The 25,925-nt window shown below is 35.0% G+C and overlaps 3 protein-coding genes across 6 annotated transcripts in view; 1 reads left to right on the forward strand and 2 right to left on the reverse strand.

Moving 5' to 3' along the window:
• LOC112744982 (protein SWEETIE-like) overlaps positions 1 to 15,487 on the reverse strand; it is a 28,341-nt gene extending 12,854 nt beyond the window's left edge. For 2 of the 4 annotated variants that reach the window (XM_072234253.1, XM_072234252.1), the window contains exons 1-18: positions 15,123 to 15,483; positions 14,074 to 14,281; positions 13,557 to 13,663; positions 11,929 to 12,169; positions 11,757 to 11,846; positions 11,594 to 11,681; positions 11,037 to 11,101; positions 10,237 to 10,341; positions 5,313 to 5,402; positions 5,083 to 5,163; positions 4,922 to 4,990; positions 4,243 to 4,368; positions 3,451 to 3,554; positions 2,848 to 2,980; positions 2,162 to 2,268; positions 1,537 to 1,647; positions 1,250 to 1,417; positions 453 to 539 (exon numbers count right to left, since the gene is read on the reverse strand). In XM_072234253.1, the coding sequence (XP_072090354.1) occupies positions 453 to 539; positions 1,250 to 1,417; positions 1,537 to 1,647; positions 2,162 to 2,268; positions 2,848 to 2,980; positions 3,451 to 3,554; positions 4,243 to 4,368; positions 4,922 to 4,990; positions 5,083 to 5,163; positions 5,313 to 5,402; positions 10,237 to 10,341; positions 11,037 to 11,101; positions 11,594 to 11,681; positions 11,757 to 11,774 (1,352 nt within the window). In that variant the 5' untranslated portion in view covers positions 11,775 to 11,846; positions 11,929 to 12,169; positions 13,557 to 13,663; positions 14,074 to 14,281; positions 15,123 to 15,483. Of the gene's footprint in view, positions 1 to 452; positions 540 to 1,249; positions 1,418 to 1,536; positions 1,648 to 2,161; positions 2,269 to 2,847; positions 2,981 to 3,450; positions 3,555 to 4,242; positions 4,369 to 4,921; positions 4,991 to 5,082; positions 5,164 to 5,312; positions 5,403 to 10,236; positions 10,342 to 11,036; positions 11,102 to 11,593; positions 11,682 to 11,756; positions 11,847 to 11,928; positions 12,170 to 13,556; positions 13,664 to 14,073; positions 14,282 to 15,122 lie in introns of all 4 variants that reach the window. The other 2 variants (XM_072234251.1, XM_072234250.1) reach the window with 2 other exon arrangements.
• A 3,793-nt stretch (positions 15,488 to 19,280) lies between these two features.
• Positions 19,281 to 24,060, forward strand: LOC112744983 (T-complex protein 1 subunit zeta 1). Its single transcript, XM_072234254.1, has 15 exons — positions 19,281 to 19,637; positions 19,720 to 19,783; positions 19,998 to 20,133; positions 20,753 to 20,904; positions 21,053 to 21,100; positions 21,265 to 21,357; positions 21,505 to 21,611; positions 21,716 to 21,830; positions 21,976 to 22,062; positions 22,220 to 22,424; positions 22,562 to 22,656; positions 23,062 to 23,130; positions 23,221 to 23,328; positions 23,443 to 23,561; positions 23,722 to 24,060. The coding sequence occupies exons 1-15, from the start codon at positions 19,504 to 19,506 to the stop codon at positions 23,795 to 23,797; spliced, it is 1,608 nt and encodes a 535-aa protein (XP_072090355.1). The 5' UTR covers positions 19,281 to 19,503; the 3' UTR covers positions 23,798 to 24,060.
• Positions 24,061 to 24,131: 71 nt separating this feature from the next.
• Positions 24,132 to 25,911, reverse strand: LOC112744986 (uncharacterized). The gene is made up of 3 exons (XM_072234255.1): positions 25,651 to 25,911; positions 25,406 to 25,553; positions 24,132 to 24,704 (listed from the first exon to the last, which is right to left on the reverse strand). The coding sequence occupies exons 1-3, from the start codon at positions 25,703 to 25,705 to the stop codon at positions 24,626 to 24,628; spliced, it is 282 nt and encodes a 93-aa protein (XP_072090356.1). The 5' UTR covers positions 25,706 to 25,911; the 3' UTR covers positions 24,132 to 24,625.
• Between the last annotated feature and the right edge of the window lie 14 nt (positions 25,912 to 25,925).

Here is a 25,925-nt window from a genome sequence, read left to right on the forward strand (position 1 = left end):
TGGTTTTATTATTTTAACATGAAAGGGGATCTGAATATTATTTAACGTTCCCACATTGGCGACATTTGCGAATGACACCAAATCACTAGACTAGATTTAATAGGAGTATTCCATAATACATATCAAGCCAACCTCCTCAGTAAGCTAATTATGATGATAGAATGAACAGAGAAATATTATAGATAACAAAAAAGGAAAAGAAGAGAGAAATATATTGGAGACAGGGAGAGAACAACCAACCAAATTGATCTATCTTAAAAAGATTTGAGAATAATCCAAAAGACCATACCACTAAGTCAAAATCATATACAGCAGATCATGTTATTCACTTGATAAAAATGGACTTTATAACTTAGCAAATAAGAAATCTTTGTAATTTCATCTGACATCAATGACAGCATGTAATTAATAAAACAAATACTATGCTGCATAATAAGATAACAGAAACGGACCTTCCGGGAACCCATGGACCCAACCAAGAATCTCTCTTGTCTAACAGAAACCTCAAGCATGAACTTTCTTCACATTCTGAGGCATATCTTATTCAAACAAGCAACAAAAAAATTACTCAGATCAATCAGTGATTATCAATTAGTTTTTCACAATAGAAATATAGAAAATAATTAGTTATAACAGCGAAGTAAAATGCCAACCCCCCTCCCCCACCAAAAAAAAAAAAGAAAAGAAAGAAAGAACAAAAGAACTCTTTTGAATCATTTCTACTTCAAAGGCATTTCATAAATCATCAAAATTATATCCATCTTTGATATTTCTAGCTTCCTTCTGCATCAAATCTTCCAAGAGAATATTTTCTTTAAATATTAGTTTAAAGCCTCTTTATCCAGGATAAGGTTGGTCATTGGCATCTATTTGGTGTGAATGAAGCATTTAACAAGGAGCTCTAGCATATATGAAGAAGGATTGAGAAGCTTAGGTTGCACAATTTTCTCATTTTCCATGGATATTTGTTTTGTTCTTTCTTTAGGGTGATCCTTTATCCTTCTTTTTCTTTGTAGTTTTTATTCTTTTCTTATCAAGAACCATGACTAGAAAGAGAAAGGCATAGCAATGGCATTTTACAAATTCTCTCTCAAAAAACAGAAACATCATTTATACAACAACTTGATTACTTGAATGAGAATTAAATCAAGACAAAAGAAAAGTGTAACATCTTTTTTATGTTTTAGCAGTGGCTGATCAATACAAAGTCAAAATAGTAAATAACAGACAAATACAATTTACACACTACCTGAATGGAAATGTACATTGTTGAATAATCTGAGGATGGTCATTTTTAAATGAAACTGGATCAGGAAGAGCTTGGTAAGCAATCAAAGTTCTGATGATGAAGATGTCCACTGCAGGCTTTACATGTGCCAATCCCTTGGCTCTTAATGCTGAGATGTATGATAACGCACTGCTTCCAACATAAATTAGGAATTGCAATCAAATTTCAAACGACATTACAGTCATAAATAAAAAGACACAAAGATGGATTTGTAGCATCGAAGAAATCAAATCTTGAGGTTATCATACCTACTGAGGTATACAAGAACTGGCTGAAGTAGTACTCCATCATTCACCACATCGGGAGCTATAAAGCACTTTATAAATGCTGTGAGTGCATGAATAGCAGAAGACCATACACTACAAAATACAAGAGAAAAGTGGCGGACAATAACAAAGAATGCTGTAAAACTTCAACTTTAAAAGTCCAGATGATAAGAAAGGTCTTGGTCAAGATACTTAAAAATAATAGTAAATACTTCTGAAAAAAATAATTCCCTCAAATTTTTCCTGGTGATAATAAGAATAAATTTTTGGTCAGGACATATCATAGGGAAGGAAACTGAAAAATAATTCAAAATACTCAACACAAAAATAATGTAGTTTATTTTTCCTTTTTTCTTTGGGGTGGGGGTGGGGGGGGGGAGCGGGGGAGAGGGAGAGGGAGGAGTACTTTATGTTATGAACAGTCTCTTGCGAACACTGCATAGGGCTACTTTACCTTGTGTTAAAATTAAATTTTCGCGAGCAATGACATTAGTCATTTCTCATAAAGCTTAAGTTGCTAGATAGATGTATTCAAATGCTTGTCATATCTGACATGCTAAAACAATTTGACCACAAAAACCATATACGTATTTTCATAGGTGCTTACTATATTGTTGACACTAAATCTTCAGTTTCCTTGAGCTCATTTTCTGGATTGCCAGTAAAGAGGGTAGCCCATAAGGCAAGAATATCAAAGACCTCCTGTTCAAGCTCCTGCGGGCAAGCACAAATACCATGACGTGAATTTCGCTTAGAACAAATCATATGGGAACTAAGATCACAATCCTGCCTATAATTTTCAATTTCATATTAACACGTCACATGAAATATACATAGAAGTTCCTTATTATAATTTTCAAGAGGATATACAGCTACAGTAAATGGACAAGGGAAGGAAAACCGTGGTCTACGGCTTAGCGTCATAATTTCAATTCTATAGTAATGGATAATGAAAAAACAGGTGAATACACACCTCTTTTGTTTTCAATAGAAAAAGAAATTAGTACAAAAGATGATAAAACATCGTCACAAAGAAATCAACAATAGCAAACCAAATCCTAAGTGCATAAAACATGCATGCGTATTGATAACTTTGTATTGTCTCATTTAGTTAGGATTCATCCCTACCTAAATGGGTGGGATGTGAATACACCAGAAGTTTCATAAATAATTATAGCATAACATCATGTTGATCCCAAGATGCATTATGTGTGAAGCATGCATGCAGTAGGTAATGTGACAGTCTTGGAGCACAAGTTCCTTGCAATTTTAACAAAAATACTAACTTTATACCTCCTTTGGTAAAGAACCCAACAGAGATGATAAAAGCAACCACCCTGCTTCCTTTTCAACTATGGCTGCCACAGGATTGTGACTGTGTTGGGTCAGCATTTCCTTTGAAACTCCAAGCACTAATTTAGGAAGTCTGTTTATGCAACATAATGACTTATTAGCGCAGCAAATAAAGCAAGCATAGCACTTCAAATATGACAATCTACTATTGTTATCCAGCTTGATGAAACAAAGAAATTTTCTTTTTAATTTTATTGATAACAGAAAAAACTTGAGAGAAATTTGGGGGGGGGGGGGGGGGGGAGAAAGAAAAAAGAGTGCATGCACACATAATACCTATTACTATGAATGCATGGAATAACTAAAATGACGTAACCGATAGCAATGTGTTGACTAACATTTATATTGAGTATACCAAATCGCCAATACCAAAAAGTACAAAGTATGCTGTGACACCTATTTATTCATATGCACACTAGAAAGTGTATCTTTCAAATCTTTGGACAAAAATTAAACAAAGCAAAAGGACAGATCCATATCCAAGTCCTCGCAACACGATAATATAAAAACAGTGGAGGGGATAGGGGGAGGAGATCATGTTACCTAGCTGGGTAACCAAGAGGGAGTTTTGGTGAAATAGACACTAAAGCTGCCAACACAGTAGCCTGCCCATGCAACGAATCTAGATCAAACTGTAAACTGCTTCCCTGGACACAATGCATCATTGTCAATTCATAAAATGTACTTTTATTGAACAAAAAAAATAAGGAACTGAAAATGGAAATACAACCTTATCCTTGTTTAAATATAATGAACAAAAAAATAAGAAACTGAGAATGGAAATACAACAAAACACACTAAAAGGGAAACATAACAAACTACTCCATCTTGATTCAAGGAAATAAACAGCTGCTACATTCATTTTATTTACACAATCGTGTACACTGTCAACATGAGGTAGAAGCAGATAGCTAAGCAATCTGCATTTACCGTGACTCTCTTACATTGCCACACACCAACTACAGTAATAGGCAAATAACATTCTATCTTTTGGATAAAATATCAGATTTGAATGCTGTAGCTTATAATAACCTGCCTTCATTTTTACCTTTATCAACATTTCTCTTATCAACAGTAATAATACAACAACCAAACCTTTTTTTCTCACTAAATGGGGTTAGCTACATAGAACAAATATCCTTATTGTATTTTATTGTGAACCATGTCTACAAAGTACAAAAAACAACACCACAACATTTTCCAACTAGAGTAGGTTAATGTAAACCGTTTGTACAAACAATTCATGTAAATCAAATAATAATAATTGATGCTATATACTAATTATTATAAACAATGAAGTATAATGTAGATTATCATCAAATTCATGAATCTCACCTTTTCAAAGGATATATTCTCCCTTAAAGCAGTAAGAGCAGTCACCCCATATGAAGTTAAACCACCCACACAAGTTGGATCAACTTCAGCCAAGGTACGCAAGGCCAAAGCAGCCTCTATCCGAACCTAACAATACATATATTTCAGAAATCCCAAATGCTTTTACATAATTTTTTATTTTCATTTTTTTATTTTATTTTTTATTTTTTATTTTTTTTATAAAATAGGAATATCATTAAGAGAAGAGAAAATAGTACAAGGAAGTGGAAGATAAGGGATCTTCTATACAACAAGCAAAAAGCAACCAAAAGAATGGCTGTTTATGGAGCATAGGTTTCAAATCTCTCAACATGTTTGATAGGGAAATTCTGTTAAAAAGATTCTGATTTGCACATCAAATGGAGGTCAAATGTCTAATTGTGTGAGATGATTTAAAGTGATTGTTGAAACCACTAATTGTGAAATTATTTACCATCAGCCTTTCAATCACATCTACATTAAGAAATTATTCATAAGGTCATATCAGTTTCTTCCTCTTTCAACCTACTCCATGGTTATGAAGATGATGTGTTTAACCAAAACAAGTAAAGAATAAAAAATATAAAACTAAAAAAAAAGGCATAGAGATATATGCTGAAAATATTTTGGCTCTTGAAAAATAGGAAGATCATGAGCTCACTAGTTTCGAAGAATGAGACACAGCTGAAACTACAGATTCGTCAAGAACTGCCTTGAATTCAAGTGGAACCTGCAAATTGAAAAAACCCAGTAATACTTCTTCCCTTTCTAACAGTACTTGACTTTCTTTTCTGTACAGAAAGATAAGCAGTTAAGCCTTACCTCTCCCAGTGTTTTTAGAGTATATGATAGTGTACGTAAAGCTGCCACTTTCATGTAAGGACCAGCTTCAGATGACTGGAGCTATAACAAGCAAACAGGGTGGAAAGAAGGAGGGAGGGGGCGGGTTTCGAAACAATTCAATAAACATCTTACGATGATATCTAGGGTGGAATAGACATCTTGAAAATTTTATGGCAAATAAATTATAGATTTAATTAAATGCATTGCACCTGTTTTCCCAAAAAAACCAAGAAGTTCCTCTGTGTAGGTTCAGTCATTTGATCAGTTATACCAACATGAAGGATATAAAGAACACATGCCTGCAGCAAGAAATAAGAAACTCTTGTTAACAGTCAAGAAGATAAAAAATTCCTGTAACTGGATTGTAACAATGTAGAGGCAAATGGATAGTTCAGAAATTAGTTGTGCTATTGACAAGCCAAATTTGAATGATTACCACCACAGGTCAGTTCAAGATGCTGAGCCTGTGCTGGTTCAACGGACAAACCATATCCTGCTCAATCCAATTGTCAATCTACCGAAGGATCTAGTAGACCTATTCATTTTAGTGTAAGCAATAAAACTCCATTAGCTTCACAATATTGTTTAATATTATCTGTTGAATATTAGATTAGATCTGTTTTGATATAGTTTCCATCTTTAGATATCTGATTCTGATTGGATCTCCTAGTATTAAGGGATCTGATTCTATCTCCTAGTATTAAGGGATCTGATTCTATCATATCTCCTAGTATTAAGGGATTTTATTTCTGTACCTATGTATATATATATTGACACTGAGAGATGATTCTCTCAAGTGAATTCATCCAAAACACAATCCTTGTCTCACTCCATTCGTTTATTTCAAGTTGGTATCAGAGCAGGTTCCGACCTGGCTCTGGTTTCTATTTGTTTTTCTTCTTTTCCGGCTGCAATCTCTCAGCCGTGTTCCCTTTTCCCACCAGCTGACACTATCAGCTGTGTCTCTTCGTCAGAAACTGTTTTTTCGGCCAAAACCTTGTCAAACATCAGACCCACTCCGAAGCAACCCCAGAATCAGAACCGGAAAGCCAAGTTCGGCCTGTCTCCAAAATTTCTCCGCTGCCCAGGCTTTTTCCGGCCCTCGTTTCCCTTCTGCAGGTGTTTTCCGGCCGTTTCTGAGTGTCTGCATCATGTCTTCCGCCGCACAACCACAAGGGATATTTGTCTCTGGCAATGATTATGATGAGTTTCTCAAGTACCAAGCTTCAAAGCAGGCATCTACTCCCATTGCTTCGGTGGCCCACTCTGGTAATTCTGTTGCTTGTATCTCTCATTCCTCTTCTCTTGGACCATGGGTCCTTGACTCAGGTGCTTCTGATCACATTTCTGGTACTTCTTCTGTCCTCTCTAAACTTGAACACCCTGCATTTCTTCCTTCTATCACTTTGGCTGATGGTTCTAAAATTGGTGCTAAGGGAATAGGTCAAGCAACTCCTCTTCCTACATTACCTTTGAAATCTGTTCTTTACATGCCCAATTGTCCTTTCAATTTGATTTCTATTAGCCAACTTACTCGTTCTCTCAATTGTTCTGTTACCTTTTTTGCTGACTCCGTCATTGTGCAGGATCGAGGGACGGGACAGACGATTGGTACAGGATGTGAGTCTCAAGGACTGTATCGGCTTGCCTTACCCACTACTAGTGTGTCTTCTGTTGCTACTGTTGAGTCTCCGGACGTGGTCCATTGTCGCCTGGGACATCCCAGCCTCTCAAAGTTACAAGCTATGGTCCCGAGTTTATCTCGTCTTACTACCTTAGAGTGTCAAACTTGTCATTTAGGTAAACATGTTCGTAGTTCTTTTTCAAGTCGTGTCAATACACGGGCTGCATCTCCTTTTTCTATTATTCATTCTGATGTATGGGGACCTAGTCGGGTTACTTCTCATTCTGGTTTTCGTTATTTTGTCACCTTCATTGATGACTTTTCTCGTTGCACTTGGCTATATTTAATGAAGGACAGATCTGAATTATTTGTACATTTCAAGTCTTTCTGTTCTGAAATTCAAAACCAATTCAAAACTTCAATTAAAATTTTACGAAGTGATAATGCTCGTGAGTATTTTTCAGCACCCTTTTCGTCTTACTTGTCCTCCCAAGGCATTCTACATCAGTCATCTTGTCCTCATACCCCTCAACAGAATGGTGTGGCTGAGCGTAAACATCGTCACTTGATTGAAACTGCTCGCACTCTTCTTCTCCATACTCATGTTCCCCTTAAATTTTGGGGTGAGGCTGTTCTGACTGCATGTTATTTAATTAATCGTATGCCTTCTTCTGTTTTGCAAAATCAAGTTCCTCATTCCATTTTATTTCCTCATGAGCACATTTTTTCTCTTCCACTACGAGTCTTTGGTTGTACTTGTTTCATCCATGATCTTACCCCAGGCAAAGACAAGTTAACTGCTCGCTCTATCAAATGTGTTTTCTTAGGGTACACTCGATTTCAAAAGGGTTATCGTTGCTATTCTCCAGCTCTTAATCGTTTCTTCGTGTCTGCCGATGTCACTTTTCTTGAGAATACCCCGTTTTTCTCTGCACCCGACATCACTTCACCTTCCATTACGGAGGTGCTTCCTGTTCCTTACTTAGATGGGCCTCCTATTCCCACAAAGCCTCTCCAAGTTTATCATCGCCGCCCACGGCCTGCAGTCCAAGATAACTCATCTCCTGAACCCGTGGTTGAACCGTCCTTGGATCCTTCTTCCGGAGTTAGCAGTAGTCCTCCTATTGCTCTCAGACAAGGTACTCGTTCCACCCGTAATCCTAATCCTATTTATAATTTTCTTAGTTACCATCGTTTATCATCTTCGCACTATGCTTTTACCTCCTCCTTGTCTTCTGTTTCTGTACCCAAAACAACAGCAGAAGCTCTTTCACATCCAGGGTGGCGCCAGGCTATGATTGAGGAGATGTCTGCCTTACATTCTACTGGTACTTGGGATCTTGTTCCATTGCCACCGGGCAAATCTACTGTGGGTTGTCGTTGGATCTATACTATTAAGGTCGGCTCAGATGGAACCATTGATCGATTAAAGGCCCGCCTTGTGGCTAAGGGCTACACTCAAATCTTTGGTTTGGACTATGGTGATACCTTCTCTCCTGTTGCGAAGATGGCCTCTGTTCGTCTTTTTCTTTCTATGGCTGCCATTCGCCATTGGCCTCTTCATCAACTTGATATTAAAAATGCTTTCTTACATGGTGATCTCGAGGAGGAAGTATACATGGAGCAACCTCCCGGGTTTGTTGCTCAGGGGGAGTCTTCCGGCTTAGTATGTCATTTACGCCGATCTTTATATGGCTTGAAACAATCCCCTCGAGCTTGGTTTGGTCGCTTTAGTGCTGTTATTTCTAAATTTGGCATGATTCAGAGTGAAGCAGATCATTCAGTTTTCTTCCGTCATTCTTCCTCCATGACCTCCATATATCTGGTTGTTTATGTGGATGATATTGTCATTACTGGAGATGATCATGAGGGAATCACTCAGTTAAAACAGCACTTGTTTGATCACTTTCAGACTAAGGATATGGGGAAGTTAAAATATTTCCTAGGAATTGAAGTGGCACAATCTAATGCTGGGATCTGTATCTCACAAAGAAAATATGCTCTGGATATTCTTGAAGAAACTGGAATGTTGGATTCTAGACCTGTAGATACACCAATGGATCCCAACACAAAACTTAGTCCAAATCAAGGAGAACCTCTTGCAGATCCTGGTAGATATCGCAGATTAATTGGCCGATTGAATTATCTGACAGTCACTCGGCCAGATATTTCATTTGCCACAAGTATCCTAAGTCAGTTTCTTGACTCCCCATGCGATAGTCATTGGGACGCCGCTGTTAGAGTCCTTAGATATATCAAAGGTGCTCCAGGAAAAGGTTTGTTGTATGAAGATAAAGGACATAACCAGATTGTTGGGTATACTGATGCAGATTGGGCAGGATCTCCATCTGATAGACGTTCTACATCTGGTTATTGTGTTTTTATTGGTGGAAACTTGATATCTTGGAAGAGTAAGAAGCAAAATGTTGTAGCAAGATCTAGTGCGGAAGCTGAATATAGAGCTATGGCACTTGCCACATGTGAACTTATATGGTTGAAGCAATTAGTTAAGGAACTTAAGTTTTGTGAGCCGAGTAAGATGGAACTGGTGTGCGATAATCAAGCTGCCTTACATATTGCTTCCAACCCTGTGTTTCATGAACGGACCAAGCACATAGAGATTGATTGCCATTTCATAAGGGAGAAGTTGCAAAGTGGGGAAATAGTAACAGCCTTTGTCAACTCCAACGATCAACTTGCAGATATTTTCACCAAAGCTCTCCGGGGTCCTCGGATACAATACATATGTAACAAGCTTGGAGCATATGATTTATATGCTCCAGCTTGAGGGGGAGTGTTGAATATTAGATTAGATCTGTTTTGATATAGTTTCCATCTTTAGATATCTGATTCTGATTGGATCTCCTAGTATTAAGGGATCTGATTCTATCTCCTAGTATTAAGGGATCTGATTCTATCATATCTCCTAGTATTAAGGGATTTTATTTCTGTACCTATGTATATATATATTGACACTGAGAGATGATTCTCTCAAGTGAATTCATCCAAAACACAATCCTTGTCTCACTCCATTCGTTTATTTCAAGTTTATCTATGACACTGAAACCATTTATTCAATTCTTTCACTCAAAAAAATAAGAAACTTTATCAAAAAAGGATGAGGCTAAATTATCTTCTATTTTCTTTCGAATAATTTTTTTTTCTTTTTTGACAAGGGAGAAGGACCATAGAAGATTGTTGATAAGAGTTCCCCTATAGAAAAGCAAAGCAAAAAAAAGATTTATTTATAAAGCATAGCTTTTCAATCTCTCAACATGTCTGAAAGGGAAAGTCCTTTATAAAGATCATGAGCTTTACACCAAATAGATTCTAGGCATCTCATCCTATCCTATAAACTTGCTTGTCAATCTGTCGTTGAAGGTACGTGCAGTATGTTCCAACCAGATAGAAGAAGAAATATTACTAACATGGGGAGAAGGATATTACAAAATCCATGGAGGAAACTAACTGAAAGAAATAATTCAAACTATGATTGATTGTGAAAATACCAATGCATGGGCATCTGCAGAAGCATCAGCACGGAGCATTTCCATAACCTGCAATGCAAAATTTTGAAGCTCGCTATCTGGATGCTGATATTTTATGCGCATGGCCTGCGAGAAAGAAATTGATAATAGAATCACTACTTGAACAACCCCACAAGCACATATATTTTATTTCCGTTGTGTTTAATAATTACCTTAAAAGCTATGAAACCAACAAAGGAATCTACCAGCAAACATATAAAAGAATAAATAAATCAAAGATCTCTAAAGACTTCTTCACTGCTAGAGACAATCCCATCCCAAAATATATGAACATTAATTTAAAAAAGGGGGGGGGGGGGGAGATCAATGTTAAGGGATCAAGATTTCCATTTTTGGTTATGGATTTCAAGAAGCACCAACCACTAGCAAATTAATAAGACTCCCATAAAGCTTACAGTCCACAAAAGGATGAATCATACATAGTCTGTGTTTCGAAAACTAAAATAACTGAGTAACAAACAAAACTAAAAGATAAAAACAAGATAGCAAGTGAAGAATCAATCAATGCCCAAATACAATACAGAAGAGTAAAACTGAATATTCCTAAAAAAAAAAATTACTCCTAATATAATTATTAGAACTCCCACATCACTTGGGAATATGACCATGATAACCTTTATAAGTGCTAGGCAACTCTCACTGTTTGCTAGCTTTTAGGACTGAATTCTAATAATGAAACAAAAATGCCATCCAATCTCCAACTATTCACAAGAATGCCTATTAGCTAACTGAAAGCTTAAAAAATCAGTCTCAAGCTTCACCTGTAAAAAGAATACCCAAGATAGAGTTAGGCCAACCCGAACATCCCTAGACCGCACTCCACTTGCTGCAATAGAAGTAGGAAAAGTAAGTTACAAATTTAAACAGCAAATGCAAAGAAATTTAAAATATATATATAATGGAATCATAAAAAACACACGAAAATAAATTTGAGACAAAATGAAAGTTTTCTACCAGTGTAAAACAAATATTGAAAAGCCTCTAAGCCAATTTTGTCAGTCTTGACTTGTCATTTTTGCTTTTAGCTTTGTGCATTTTAATTGGTTAATTTATAGATAGAGAAGATGATAGTATTCATACTCTTTAGGTTACATGAGATTGAGATTATGATAGGTGTTTACGAATATGAATGACATTTTATAATGTTAGAAACTCTTTAAAGGAGGACAGAACTTGCTGCATGAGTAGTTGGGAGAGTACAAATTTGGGACTTTAAGCAAGCCAGGTTGAGAAAGCACATGTTATTCACAAGTTTATTGTAATGGTAGTATGTCATCATATTGGAAAATGAAAATAGGTGATATAGAAAAACACAAACCTTTTGTGAAAGCCAAAGTCAAATGCTTCTGCAATCCACCTTCAAGTTTTTTGGCTTGAGGTAAAGGACCTTTTCCCCTAGGTTGAACCTGGTAAGATATAGAAACAATTATAAAGGATGCAAGAATTAACGAAAAAACAGAGAAAGCCAAAATATGAAAAACCTGTGCCTCAGGATTCATTCCAAGAGCAAGCAAGGAGCCCAAAGTCTCAGCAAAGGCATCTCGAACAGATGAAACAGGATCTTCAAGAGCCTATCAAAAGCAGCAGTGACAGAGACATGTAACCAATAATATAATTTTGCATGTGAAAGAGATGAAATTGAAATAAAAATACCTGCCTTGACACAATAGGAAGCTGAATTGTCAAGTTCTGCCACCCCCAAACCTGGACCTCCAATGGTAGCAAACGCCTTCAAACACCTTGCAGCAGCTATTCTAACGGCAAAGGACTTGTCCCCAGTGGCAGATCTCATTATGATACGGAATGCCTCAGAATATGCTGTTGAAGCAGCACTTCCACCACAGCCTTCCAAAGCATTCTGAAGCATATGCAATGCCTGACGCCTTACAAACTCCTGAAGTTTGAGTGACATCAAAATTTTATTAAAAGAGACTAGAGGGCATGGCATAACAAATTATCAGCGAGATAACTGCCTCCATTATGTGATAAAGTATGCAGAAAGACAAAATCAATCGATAATACAATGAAACAAAGGCACATTACTAATTCATGTATCCTACCAAAAACAAATAGAATATTGAGCAATGATAAATCTAGGAAAGTGGGAGAGTAATGAATAAGTCAGTTAGACTTTCCTTTCGTTGGTGAATACAATTAATCTTAACCAAATTGGCTTTGATTTCCTCTAATTTCACTTTTTCAATGAAACAACTAAGCTATTGGAGCAAAAAGAAGTTTAATCATAAATTGTGATATGCTGGAAATACTAAAAGCATTCAGGCCCTAATTTTTCTGCCCTTGTCTTGATTGTTTGCTAAAGCACCTGCCACATAGCATATGTGACTCTTAGGCATTCTCTATTGCACTTTCTAAGATATGATTGCCCACTTTGATCATATCTCTCTGTGTTGTATGGAGGATGTTAAAAAGAGATTTTCCACTTGATTTTTTTTCTTCTTCCATTTTTGAAATACTAAGTAATGCTTTCCATTTCTTTTATATATCCAGATGACCCTAGTTCAAACTGGCAGAACCAAATCTTTAGTTTGCATTTCATTCCTCTTTTGAACTATTCCTTCTCTTCTAATAATATTCCTCTTTGGTACAAAGAACAATCTTTTTCCTATTTTAAATAAGGGCCTTGAGGGCACTTGTTAAGGAATCAATTAAAAGAAATTCTTCATAGAAAATTCAAGTTTTGATATTTCCAATACATTGACAATGTCTTAAATGCATTAAAAACTTCAAAAGTTACTATTCTTATCTCCTTAACAAGCGCCCTTAGCTAAATCCTTTAAATAAAAAAAATCAACAGTTAAGCCTTGTCCCACTAGATAGAATCCGTTACATGAATTGAGTGAAACCATGTCCATAGTCAAACTGTTAAAATCTAAATCATTTTAAATTATTTTGTTTATATTTGTTTTTCTAAAATCTAAATAAAAATACAATAAAATCCCCAAATGAAGTGGTGTAAATACTGTTTGTAACCCAATGTCAAAATGTTGTGACCATTTTTATCCAATTAACAATTATATAATTTCATTCAATACTTCATTTGGAGACATCTAAATAATACAATGATAAAAAAAATCCAAATAAAAAAAAAAAGAACTCCTTAACTATATACGTATAGTTTGTGTGCAAGAAAAACATGTATCGTGCATGCATTAAACGATGACACAGACCAATATAAATTTTTTTATGCCTTTTCATTAGGCCCTTCAATTAAAGTCCTTACTAATTTAGAATATCTAAAAATACTCACAGAAAGAAAATACCTCACTAAATTTCAAAAGCTTTGTTGCTATGGTCGTTGTTTCAAGTAAACCTGCAGTAATTCTTCTGCCAAAATACTTATACAATTCTCCTAAGCATTGTGCAGCACCTAAAAATTGGTTGAAATAAAATAGTAAAGATAAAACACAACAAAGACTGACACATCTGAATAAATAAATGCAAACAACATTGAAAACATTATTTACAAAACATGTGCAACATGAAAGGTAGATGTAATACCTAATCATGTTAGGAGATTTTATTCAGTCATAATTTTCTTACCTTTAGATTTGTTTTTAATAGGATTTAGTCCATATAGCTTACCATCAGCATGTGCTAAACATACATAAATATATGAAACTAGACAATTTGTTCACTGGACTCAGGGAGAGGAAGAATATTTTAACCAACAATAATATTTCCAAGAATCTTCTGTATCAGTCAGCGTGCTCAAACAATAAATATTGCAGCAATTAATTAGCCATTAAACATTGTTAGAAATGTTCTATTTTAACCAACCAGCAATTTTCTGAGGTTCACTCCTCTTCCCATCAGAAAGAAATCCCTGAAGGCTGCTTGCTCTAGCATAAACTGATATTCCATCTCCCTTGGATATGATCTTTGCCATTGCAACTGATGCCAAGTGACGCACAGGCCGTCGAGCACCAAAAGTGAGCAGGGAATACAATGCATCCTCACACCGTCTTTGCCACAACAAAATATTTTCCTAGAAGATATGATAAATTTTAACATCAGAAAACACATTAAGATTTTTAATGAAAACACAAATCAACAACAACAAATAATATCAAATGAATAGCATCAAACCTTAATTAAAAGCCAATTCTCAAAAGCAACAAGCTTAGCATTAAGTTACTACCTCATGTTATAAAACACACACACACGGCTATAGTTCTCCTAATTTCGTAGGTGTAGTACAATGACTCAGATCAGCTAATTAGATTTAGTTGCAACAGTTTCAGCTGTCATACAAGAATCAGAGACATAAAGATGAATGATAGCACAAGCACCAAGATTCAGTGCTATTTTCCTCTCTCTGAATTCTCCAAAACGCTCTTCTGCTTTCTCTCATTTCTTGCTCCTTGAGAGCTTGCTAATATGCATATGTCGAAATTGAAACTATAGTCCAGCTAATCACAGGGCGACCACATCATACGAACAAAGCAATAACTAACGCAACAAAATGCAGCTCGTTCTCAATATCAAACACTGTCTACTACAGACAAAAGCATTCATGAATTCATATTTCATAACAAACTCATTAAACTAAAAAAGGAAATTCGATCTGCAACAACTTAGTTTCAGCTTATATATACAAAATGATCCGAATGCACACAGCTAACGATGTTCACAAGTGCAGATTAGCACAATCCACTCCCTAACTAGCCATAACTGGCAGTAACAAACTTAATAACCAGCTCCGAATTACATCACACGCGTTAACTAAATGAATCAAGATGAAGTGAGGTACAAAAGGTAGCTGATCTGAGAAACGAAATTTCATAACAGAATCGGAAAAATAAGCAAAAGAAGAAGAGAGGAAGTACCTTGGAGTCTTCGTCAATGGCGGATATGAGATCGGAGAGGAGATCGAAGCAGAGGAGTGGCTCCGGAGATTTGTGAACTGCGGAAGCGACTATGGATTCCAGCTGCGCCACGAGCACGCCGAACCGCGAGAGCGGCGCGTTGTTGTTGTTTCCTTTGTCTCTGGCGGTGTGATTGTTCTTCGCCATTGAAAGGAGCAAATGCTGCTTTTAAGTTTGCGGTTAATCCAAGTTTATGTTCGTCGCATTGAGCTATGTTGCAGAAAATGCAGCCAAGCCTCTCAGCTGAGAATGTTTTTTATGTTTCGCGGTGAAGGAGAAAGAGGGTCTAGAAATACATTATTAAATTGCAAATTACACCTCCGGGTTGGAGCTAATATTTATTTTACACATAAGTAGTAGTTAGCAAAGAAATAATATTTCTTAATTTTATGCGAAATCTTTATTTTAGTTAACCCAATAAAATTGTATCCATCAGGAAAATGAAGGCAATAAACCACATGATAGAGCTTAATCAGTGATAATATAAGAGAAATATTTCTATTTAACATAGTTTAATATTTACATTATATGATGCTAAAATATTAAATATTAAAATCGAAAAAATTTTCAATAGTTTACAGAAGAAAGTTGAATCTAACTTTTTTGAGATAATACTCAATTTAGTCTTTAAATTTGTGTACAAACTTTAATTTAGTCCTTAAAGTTTTAATTGTCTTTATTTAGTCCATAAACTTTGCGAACATGACTCATGTTAATCCTTGAAATAATTTTCAATATATAGACGTTAATAAAATGCTGTCATAGATAGGTAAACGCCATGCTAAACTCTGTAAAATGATGTCGTTTTTTGGTATTGACACTCAAAAACAACATCATAAGTGGTGTTTATTGAAACTTTACCTAACAAAACAAGTGATGCGACATCATTTTTTAGTTATTTGAATACCAAAACTACATCATTTTATAAGTTTCAATATGGCATTTGATTATCCATTTCAACACTCCATTAACATTTTTGAACTAAAAATCATCTCAGAGACTAATGTGAGACACATTTATAAAATTTGGGGGACTAAATAGAGGTAATTAAAACTTTAAGGACTAAATTGAGACTTACATACAAGTTTAGGACCAAATTGAGTATTAACTCAACTTTTTTTTTGTAATTTTTAAACTGTGTCATCAAATCTCTTTTAAAATAATGAGACTATAGCATTTGATTTATCAATTATGTAAAATACAATTTATTTTTGTCTCATAACGAATGCAATAAAAACGAAAAAAAAAATTATATCATTATGTATTCTAGTTCAATCACTTAATATAATGTGACTTATATCTAGTTTTTACTATAATAATAATAAAATTTTCATTATATTTTTAGAAATTATAAATACAAATTCCCCTATAATTCACCTAATTCTACCAAAAAACTCACAAAGTTTTAACCAAATTTATTTTGACTAAACTCTCTAGTCTAGATTCTCAACACTAAATTATTATCTGACCTAACAAAAAAATATATATATTTTAAACTCATGGCACAAAAACAAAAATTACACTAAAAGAGTTTGACATAATCTATAGTTTTTTTCTCCAAATTCAACTTCTTTTGTCTTTTTTCTTACTGGCTTTTACTAATACCTCACTAATACGTATTTTTTCATTGAAACAAAAAAAAGATAAATTAAAAAAGCTAAATATTCAATATAACAACATGAAAGAAAAGATAGATATAGTTTAGAAAGGTTATAAGGTGTACCGGGAATATCAGTGTTCCAATTGTTTTAACCGTTGATCTAAATTATAAAATATATATATAATGTATATTAATTAAAATCAACGGTTAAAATAACTAGAACACCGATATTCTCGGATACACTTGATAACTTTCTTATAGTTTAAAAATTATGAAAAACTCATATATGATAGTTCTCACTCCTTGCTTTTCATTTTCAGCCAATTACTCTTTTTTGTATAGAAGTAATGCTTTCAAAACTTGAAGTTGTCATTGGTAACAAGACGGCGTAGTCCTTGTCTTCTTCTCCTATAATTAGAACAAAATCGCAGTGGTAGTGGAGACACAAAGTTGTAGAGGAATATTTCAGCTGCAATAGAAAATTGTACTTGGGAGGTGTTTCGATGATTACTTGAAACGGTAATTTTGGCCTGAACATGCATAAGGTCCAGGTTCCTTCTAAGGCAGCATCCAACTTGTGCTGGTGTCGAAGTGTCGTTATCCGAGTTCCTCGTGATGAGGTGGGAGTAGTATCTGTAAGAGATTCAGATACTTAAGTTAGTAAATTTTTAGTAGATTAGAATGTGAATATACCTGAGCGTGTCAATGTATTTATAATAGAGTCGATAACTATCGTTTTGGAATAGTTCCACTTTTATTGTTGGTGCATCACCATTTCCTTTATCTTGAGAGTTTGTTGAAATCTATCTTTGAGTGAAGATGAAGATAATAGAAGAAATTTGGAGAGGCAATTACTTAATTAGATAAGTAGAATTGAACTTTCTTATGTTGTCCGACCTCTTAGAAAATCAAATAAGAGGAGATTCTTGGTGAACCTTTATACTTAATAGATCTGACTTTGTGTTTTAAATCAAGATATAAACAGAAGGAGTGCTTTGCTTGTTGTCCTATTTGCTACTTTTTCTTTTGTTAAAAGTCATTTATCTTTGGTTGTACTATTTAAATCAGTACCGTTGATTTTAATTTTAACTTCAAATTTCATCTTTTTTCGTCCATCAATTTGATGAAAAGAGACACCGATTATTCTTTTGCTTTTACTCAAAGAACTGCATCAGTTCCATGAATGCTTGTTTGTTGTATTTAAGGCGATACAAGGGTCCATTAAATCTGTACAAATAACACCATTGATGGGTTGCAATTTTTATCGTTAACCACCCATGCACAAAATGCACTCGTCAAACAAATACTTGGATTTTTTAAATCCAATCAAATATGATATGTTTGTTATCATCAAGACTAAATAAAATTATTTTCTATAATTCAATATTGAATTATGAGAAATTTAAAGTTGTCGATATGTTTTATTTTTATCTTATTTTTTAAATTAATACGAGTCAATTTTTTTAATAATAGAAAATTTTATTCTCTAATTTTTTAGAGTAATTGTTAGTCATAATTCGTAAGTTATTATATATACAAAACGATATTTAAAATTTCAACACTTATTTAAACAAATAAATAAGACGAACACTCAATCAACCTAATTATATATATGACACAATGTATTGTAAATAAATTAATAAGTGATATTCAATACACTTAGTTCACATGTTTGCACCTCATTTTTCTCTTTACTACTGGACAACTCACAACCAGAACATAGTATTAAGAATAAAAATTTATTTCATTTGAGTTTTTTCTTGATTATGGCCTTAATTCTTTAGAGTACGACTCCAACTAAATGTGTATTATTAATTCTCATTGTTAAGAAGTTTGATAATGATAATTTTATATATGGAGGCATCTTGCATAGCTCACAAATCACAACATTAGCTATGAAATATCATCTTGATACTTTCAATGTTTCTCTGTGTTGTTTTTGTTATTAAATTAAAAAATGATGCGACTTAAAAAAATTGATGCAACACTATAAACATCCATTGTTTTTAGATACACTTTAAGAAACTGCTGTATGCAAAAAATAGAAATAAAAAAGATCTCGCATTCAGTATCTGCTTTGTTATTTCTATGACTACTATGCATTTATTTTTCAAAATTTGGACTAAAATATTTTCTTATTTTTCTGTCACCTTTCGTGTTTAAACTTTAAAGTTAAAAAATGGCAATTGAAATTGGTAAAAAATACTAACTTTGTTGCATTTTTCCTTGCTATTACTATTGTTTTCTTTTAGCCTTTTAGGCGTCGTTCCTTTAAGATATGTGCTCAATTTATGGGCAGGCCCGGGAATTAGATTCTTTATCGCAGCAATCTCTTTCTTGGCCCAAAACTTGAAAGATGAGAGGGAGCTGATAAAAATGATAAAATGAAACCAAAAACTCATCAGACCCACCAAAAAAACATAGAGCTCACAAATGAGAGGGTCTTGACCCAAAAAAAAAATAGATCTCACAAACGAGACTGTCTTGACCAAAAAAAAAAACAGAGCTCACAAACGAGTGTCTTGACCAAAAAAAAAAAAAAAGAAAACAGAGCTCACAAACGAGTGTGTGAACTGTGAAGTGATGAGTGGTGAGTTCCAGAGAGTTGAAACTTGAAACCCCTAAAAAACCCTCTTCCACCTCCTCCATTTGTATATTGCTTCTACTTCAAATCACTGCACTCACTCACTCGCCCTATACATCAAATCACAGTCGAAAAGGGAAAACAAAGAAGCGAAAACGATGTCGCTGCGAGTGCTGAACCCTAACGCCGAAGTGCTGAACAAATCTGCGGCACTTCACATGAACATCAATGCCGCTAAGGGTTTGCAAGATGTCCTCAAGACCAACCTCGGCCCCAAAGGAACCATTAAAATGTATACACTTCTTCTTCTCTATTTCTTCTGTTCCTTTTTCTTCTCTCATTTTCATTCTGTTCCGTCATTCGTTCGTTTTCAGGCTCGTTGGTGGCGCCGGAGATATTAAACTCACCAAAGATGGCAACACTCTCCTCAAAGAGATGGTTACCTTCTTTTTTCTTTTCATTTCTTTTGTTTCGTTAACTGTTTTAGTGTTCTGATCTGTCTATACACGTTTGAGTACCTTAGCTTATTTAAGTTCAGATTAGCTCACAATAGAAAGCTTTTCGGTGCAACTTTTATAGATTCCATTTATCTTTCCTTATATTTTTATTTGCCAGAACACTGATGATGTTTGATTTGCTGTTGTGGGTGCAGCAAATCCAGAACCCAACTGCTATAATGATTGCTAGGACGGCAGTTGCTCAGGATGATATTAGTGGAGATGGCACCACTTCCACTGTCATCTTCATTGGTGAACTTATGAAGCAATCCGAGCGTTACATTGATGAAGGTTAATCAGTTTTCTGATACTCTGATGCTTGTAATTTTACTCCCAAATGGCAATGAAGTTTTGGTTGCACACCTGGTAACTTATTGTGTGTTTGTAATGAAGCACAGTGGATTTAGCTCTTCTAACTATTGTGGTGAATTTTAAAGGGAAAGATATTAGATCTCAATAGTTTAATTGAAAATGAAAAATCATTGTTTAGATTATTTGAAACGATTTGTGGTGCTGACATTTATATCTTGCATAATTTCAAACTATTAGTTTTCTTGTCAACGGCTGAGATCATTCACTTTTTCACTTATCTTTTGAAGTGCACTTCAAACATTTGAGGAAATCAAATCCACTACAGTTTTTGAAGTACTTTAGCTTGTACTGCACCTGAACAATGTGGTTTAACAATTATTCAAGGCCTTCTCTTTCAATAAGAAAAAGATAGTTCACTACGGGCAAGGTGATATTAAATGTAATCATATACGGTATCCAATAAATAAATGTAATCATATACTATAAAAGGTTTAGTGGCAAAGAGATGTCCTTTAAAATGTGTGTGGAAGTACCTAATTATTTCATTTCCCCCATCACTCCTTACAGCATGATTAAGATGACTATTTGCATCTTCTAGGTATGCATCCACGCGTGTTGGTTGATGGTTTTGAGATTGCTAAAAAAGCAACCCTGCAGTTCCTTGAGAAGTTTAAGACTCCTGTTGTGATGGGTGATGAGCCTGACAAAGAGATTCTCAAGATGGTAGCAAGAACAACAGTAAGGACAAAGGTAAACCATAATTTGTCTTATCTTTGTTTTAAGATGACATTTGGTCATATTACAGAGCAAATAAACAATAAAATACTTTTCATTCTCAACATAACAGTTATATATATATATATATATTTTTTTTAATTAATTTCTGTAATGTTTGCAGCTTTACGAGTCACTTGCAGATAAATTGACTGATATAATTGTGAATGCGGTGAGTGCACTTTGAGTTGTTAACATTTTCAATCCTTGTTTATAAATTAAATATGATGCATTTTAGTTTATTTATTTTGCTTGGTCATTTGAATAAGCAGATTTTGAGTCTCACTGGGCCTCCTACAATTGAGTGTTTAGTGAATTTTGGTTTTACAATGATAGGTTCTGTGCATTAGGAAGCCTGAGGAAGCAATTGATCTTTTTATGGTGGAGATCATGCACATGCGGCACAAATTTGATGTTGACACACGCTTGGTATGCATGCATGCTAACTATCATTGATTATATTTGTTATGCTTCATTTGTAACATTGCCCTTTAGGTGCTAATTTTACCTTTGCAGTTCATCAGATCAATATTTCTTGCAATCAATCAGTTGATTAAATGGTTTTTATTTTTATAGGTTGAGGGTCTTGTCCTTGATCATGGTTCTAGGCATCCTGATATGAAGCGACGTGCAGAGAATTGCTACATATTGACTTGCAACGTGTCTTTGGAGTATGAAAAAAGGTAATCAAGTGAAATTGATATTAGTGATTATGATTTATCAAATTGTGTTTCGCCAAACTTACATGCTTATGCCCACCTTCATATAATGAGTTTTTCCTCTACAGTGAGATAAATGCAGGCTTTTTCTACTCAAATGCGGAACAGAGGGAAGCAATGGTTGCAGCTGAAAGGCGTTCTGTTGATGAGAGAGTTAAAAAAATCATTGAACTGAAAAATAAGGTAGATATGTAGAAGGGACTTTCTCATATATGTTGGTACCTATAGTTTACTTTGTAGCCACAAATTTTTGTCTCTGCTGTAATGGCATTAACTTTAATTCCATGATTCTGCTCTTCTCAAATTGACCCCATACTTCTGTATGCAGGTTTGTTCCGGTAATGATAGCAATTTTGTTGTGATCAATCAAAAAGGAATTGATCCCCCATCACTTGATATGCTTGCAAGGGAAGGAGTAAGTAAAAAATTATTATCTCCAAATTTTTTCTCCATTTATTTTAAATTTTACCAATATTGTGAACATAGCTCTTTTCCCTCTTCTTTTAATTCTTTACTGTTTTTTTAAAAACCTTGTGTATTCTGTCTGCTGATTGATTAATCTTTTACTCTAGATAATTGCCCTTCGGAGAGCAAAGAGGAGAAACATGGAAAGATTGGTTTTGGCCTGTGGAGGAGAAGCTGTAAACTCTGTAGATGATTTGACTCCAGAATGTTTGGGTTGGGCAGGGTTGGTATACGAACACGTTCTTGGTGAAGAGAAATATACATTTGTGGAAAATGTGAAGAATCCTTCTTCCTGCACAATCTTGATTAAAGGTACACTATCTATGGCTCCTTGATTTTAAACGAGTTTGTTTTGCATCTTTTTTGTTCATCTTTCTAGCATTTTGTTGATTTGGTTCTGCTGGTGGATTTAAGATGAGATAATATGGAATAATGTTGTACTTGTACAGGTCCTAATGACCATACAATAGCTCAAATTAAAGATGCTGTTCGTGATGGTTTGAGGGCAGTCAAGAACACCATTGAAGATGAATCTGTTGTTTTGGTAAGATTCATTCCCCGCTTAAATCTGTTATTTTGATTCCTGCTCTTGTATATTATAATATTATAACCCCCTCATGTATGCTTGAGTTGGATCTAAGGGGAAATGAATATGATTTTACGATATCTTGGGCAAAAGTGTTTTTTATTTGCCAGTCATTGATTGAATAGTTCTGAGAGTTTTATTGTTGCTTTTAAATATTTGTGATTGAATCCAATTGTTTGGAGTAGTTAATGAACGGAATGAAAGATTTATAGCTAAATTCATGTTGATAAAAGGAATTATGCTTCTACCTTTTTATAGTAGTATTTCATAGAATTCATACCTCCTACAACACAACTATGATTTGCCAGTTCGTGGTTATGATTTTTATGATAGGCTTGACATGTATTTACTTGTCATCTTCAGGGTGCTGGTGCATTTGAAGTTGCTGCTAGGCAATATCTGATTAATGAAGTTAAGAAAACAGTCCAAGGGGTAATACAAAATCTCATGTCTTCCAATTATGTACTGTTCTTCAATTATCACTTGCATATTCTGATGGTGATGCTTATCAACTCAAAACAGCGAGCCCAACTTGGTGTCGAGGCTTTTGCTGATGCACTTCTTGTTGTGCCGAAGACGCTCGCAGAGAACTCCGGACTTGATACTCAAGATGTGATTATTGCCCTCACGGTATGCCTTCCGCTGCTTTTTCACGCTTGTCTTCACCTGAATGTTATTTTTTTAATATTTATTCTGTAGGAGCGAGATTTGTATTATTGTTGTACATGTTGACTGCTGTTTCAGGGAGAGCATGACAGAGGGAATGTTGTGGGATTGAGCCAGAACACCGGAGAACCTATTGATCCTCAAATGGAGGGTATTTTTGACAACTACTCTGTGAAGCGCCAAATCATAAACTCAGGGTATGTTTGAACTTTGCTATTGCTCATTCTTTGGATTAAGATATAATGCATCTATTATATCCTATTTTATATTTTCAGAATGGGCAACCATCTAAAATGTTCTTTATGTTTGCACCAGTTTGTTTACAATTAAATTTGATCAAGTAAATGTCTTTTGCAGGCCTGTAATAGCATCGCAGTTGCTATTGGTGGATGAAGTAATTCGTGCTGGACGGAACATGCGGAAGCCAACTTAGATTTCTTTCTCACCTGAAGCTTCTCTTTCGAATTTGGTTGTTATTTTCCTGAGGTGACAACAGCTATCGTTCGGATTGTTTTGACTCCTTCCGCTCCAATTTTAACTTGAAAATGAACCTATATTTTGTTTTGATTTGGTTGTCTTTTTTTCCCTAAGATTTTGTAAAATATAAGATTCTATTGTCACTAAATGTTGGATCTCTTAAAATCTGTAAGCATAGTTTTTTATTTTATTTAGTGGAAGTGAATTTCACTTACAAAAGTAGCTTTGGTTTCTGGGGTTTTTGTCATTTTCATTTTGGTCTTACAGTTCACATTGCTCAAGCTACGACATTTTGTTCCAAAATGGCAATAATCTCGTGTTTCTATAATACAAAGCATTCCAATCCAACTATCCAAGTACTAGAAAATCCCAATCGGCTTCCAATACAGAGAAACTAGTTTAACATGTGTTTAATGTAAAAACATAAAAAACAAGAAAGCCAATTTGTTTCGGCTAAACGATGAGTCATGAGACAACAGCTCTGTCTGGATTATTCAAGCCACGGAGTGCAATAAATGCATTGGAAAGCTTTAAACAAAGGAATCAAGACTAAAACTCAATATATCTATTTCCCCTCAAATAACCTCTCAAGTCCTGACTTCAATTCCTTCGACTACTAGAATATTTCATGCGCAAGAATCATCAAACATTTTGGAAGTTCTTTCATTCTTGTTCTAACTGAATCCAAATTTCTGGAAAGTTTACAAATACAACGATGGTTCGAATGCACCAGCTTAATTGAGCATATGACAATCTTTGGCACTCGCATCAGCATTTAACTAGGCTAGACTCTAGCAGTGCTCTCCCCACCATGTTGTAGCATGTAGTCTTTCTTCATTTCCTCCAGAACTGTATCATTAGTGCTGTGAAAAATAGAACACAAAGAAAAGGGTCCATCACTACATTTACGACACTAGAATCTAAATACAAGTTGATGATAGTGCCACAGGAAAGAGCCAATGACAAATCAAATATGCAGGAGGAATGAGTATTGCTTGTGTTTAGAACTAAACAAAAAATAATGCTTATATCTCTATTCGGGCACCCGACCAACTGCGTGTGATGTATATCGAAGAAACACATCATTCTAAACCATAAAAGTAACAGTTCCAAAAACACCTAACCAATAAGTTGCTAAGAACTCTCAACTTTGGGCAACTAATGCAAAACGGAGTGTGCGATTCAGGCAGTAGGGAACTTGATTACATATACTTCTAAACCATAAAAGGTGTTCAATATTAATGGAAAGGTGAGCTTGAAAAATAACATTTTTAACCTTAATGTTAATAACCTTATGTAGTTAGTTTTCCTTCATGAGCCTTGGAGGTGAAAGGTCCACTTCCACTGTTCGTAACTGAGTTACAAACATTCTTAAACTTTGCATATCTTGTCTGAACAACGGAATAACTAGATGGAAGATGCAAAACAAGTTAAGAAATATCCAGAATCCGAATCATATAACTAAATGGCTTTCCTTGACATTAGAATTAGATACGCAAATATAACAAAACAACAACAACATCCACACAACACTTTATCGAGAGAGAGAGAGAGAGAGAGTTACAATTGATGAAGACAATCATTCAATTCTTTAGCTTGCTTCCGACACTGCCAAACGACAGAGATGGTTTTTCCCGAGGCGCATTGAGCATATTTGGAAGTGTATTGATCACACTCTTTCAGGGCCTTCTGCTTCATTTTGCTGCGCAAAGCTGCACAAAAACAACAAGAAATTCATGAGTACAAAAAAGCGTACAACTGCAAATTGATTATGAAAAAATTAGGGCTTGGAAAAAATATGCATTAGACCTTCTTCCACTTTCTTCTTGACATGATTCTCTCGCGCCTCTTGTACGTACCCCATTCAGATTCCTCCTCTTCTTCTTCGTCAAATCGCAGTAGCAATCCCTCAAACTCGAAGAAGAAAACGACCGAGCACCTAGCTAGCTGCATAGCTCTCTCCTGCTCCCAAACGGGGTGGCCCAAATAGTTTAAGTTTGAGGCCCACTATGGCCCAAAATAAAAAAGCCCAAAATGTGAAGAGCCCAACAACTACCTACCCTGTGCTGGCTTGCTTTTTGGTA

Source organism: Arachis hypogaea, chromosome 4, assembly GCF_003086295.3.
Source record: "Arachis hypogaea cultivar Tifrunner chromosome 4, arahy.Tifrunner.gnm2.J5K5, whole genome shotgun sequence".
Classification (NCBI taxonomy): Eukaryota; Viridiplantae; Streptophyta; class Magnoliopsida; order Fabales; family Fabaceae; genus Arachis; species Arachis hypogaea.

Excerpts from the sequence above, each read along its gene's own strand:
- LOC112744983 (XM_072234254.1), top strand. The coding sequence starts at position 19,504 with ATGTCGCTGCGAGTGCTGAACCCTAACGCCGAAGTGCTGAACAAATCT. Across the intron at positions 21,612-21,715 it reads TCTTTGGAGTATGAAAAAAG|TGAGATAAATGCAGGCTTTT; the intron begins GTAATCAAGTGA and ends TTTCCTCTACAG. Across the intron at positions 22,063-22,219 it reads ATATGCTTGCAAGGGAAGGA|ATAATTGCCCTTCGGAGAGC; the intron begins GTAAGTAAAAAA and ends CTTTTACTCTAG.
- LOC112744986 (XM_072234255.1), bottom strand. The coding sequence starts at position 25,705 with ATGGGGTACGTACAAGAGGCGCGAGAGAATCATGTCAAGAAGAAAGTG. Across the intron at positions 25,554-25,650 it reads CAAGAAGAAAGTGGAAGAAG|CTTTGCGCAGCAAAATGAAG; the intron begins GTCTAATGCATA and ends GTTTTTGTGCAG. Across the intron at positions 24,705-25,405 it reads AATGATTGTCTTCATCAATT|CACTAATGATACAGTTCTGG; the intron begins GTAACTCTCTCT and ends TATTTTTCACAG.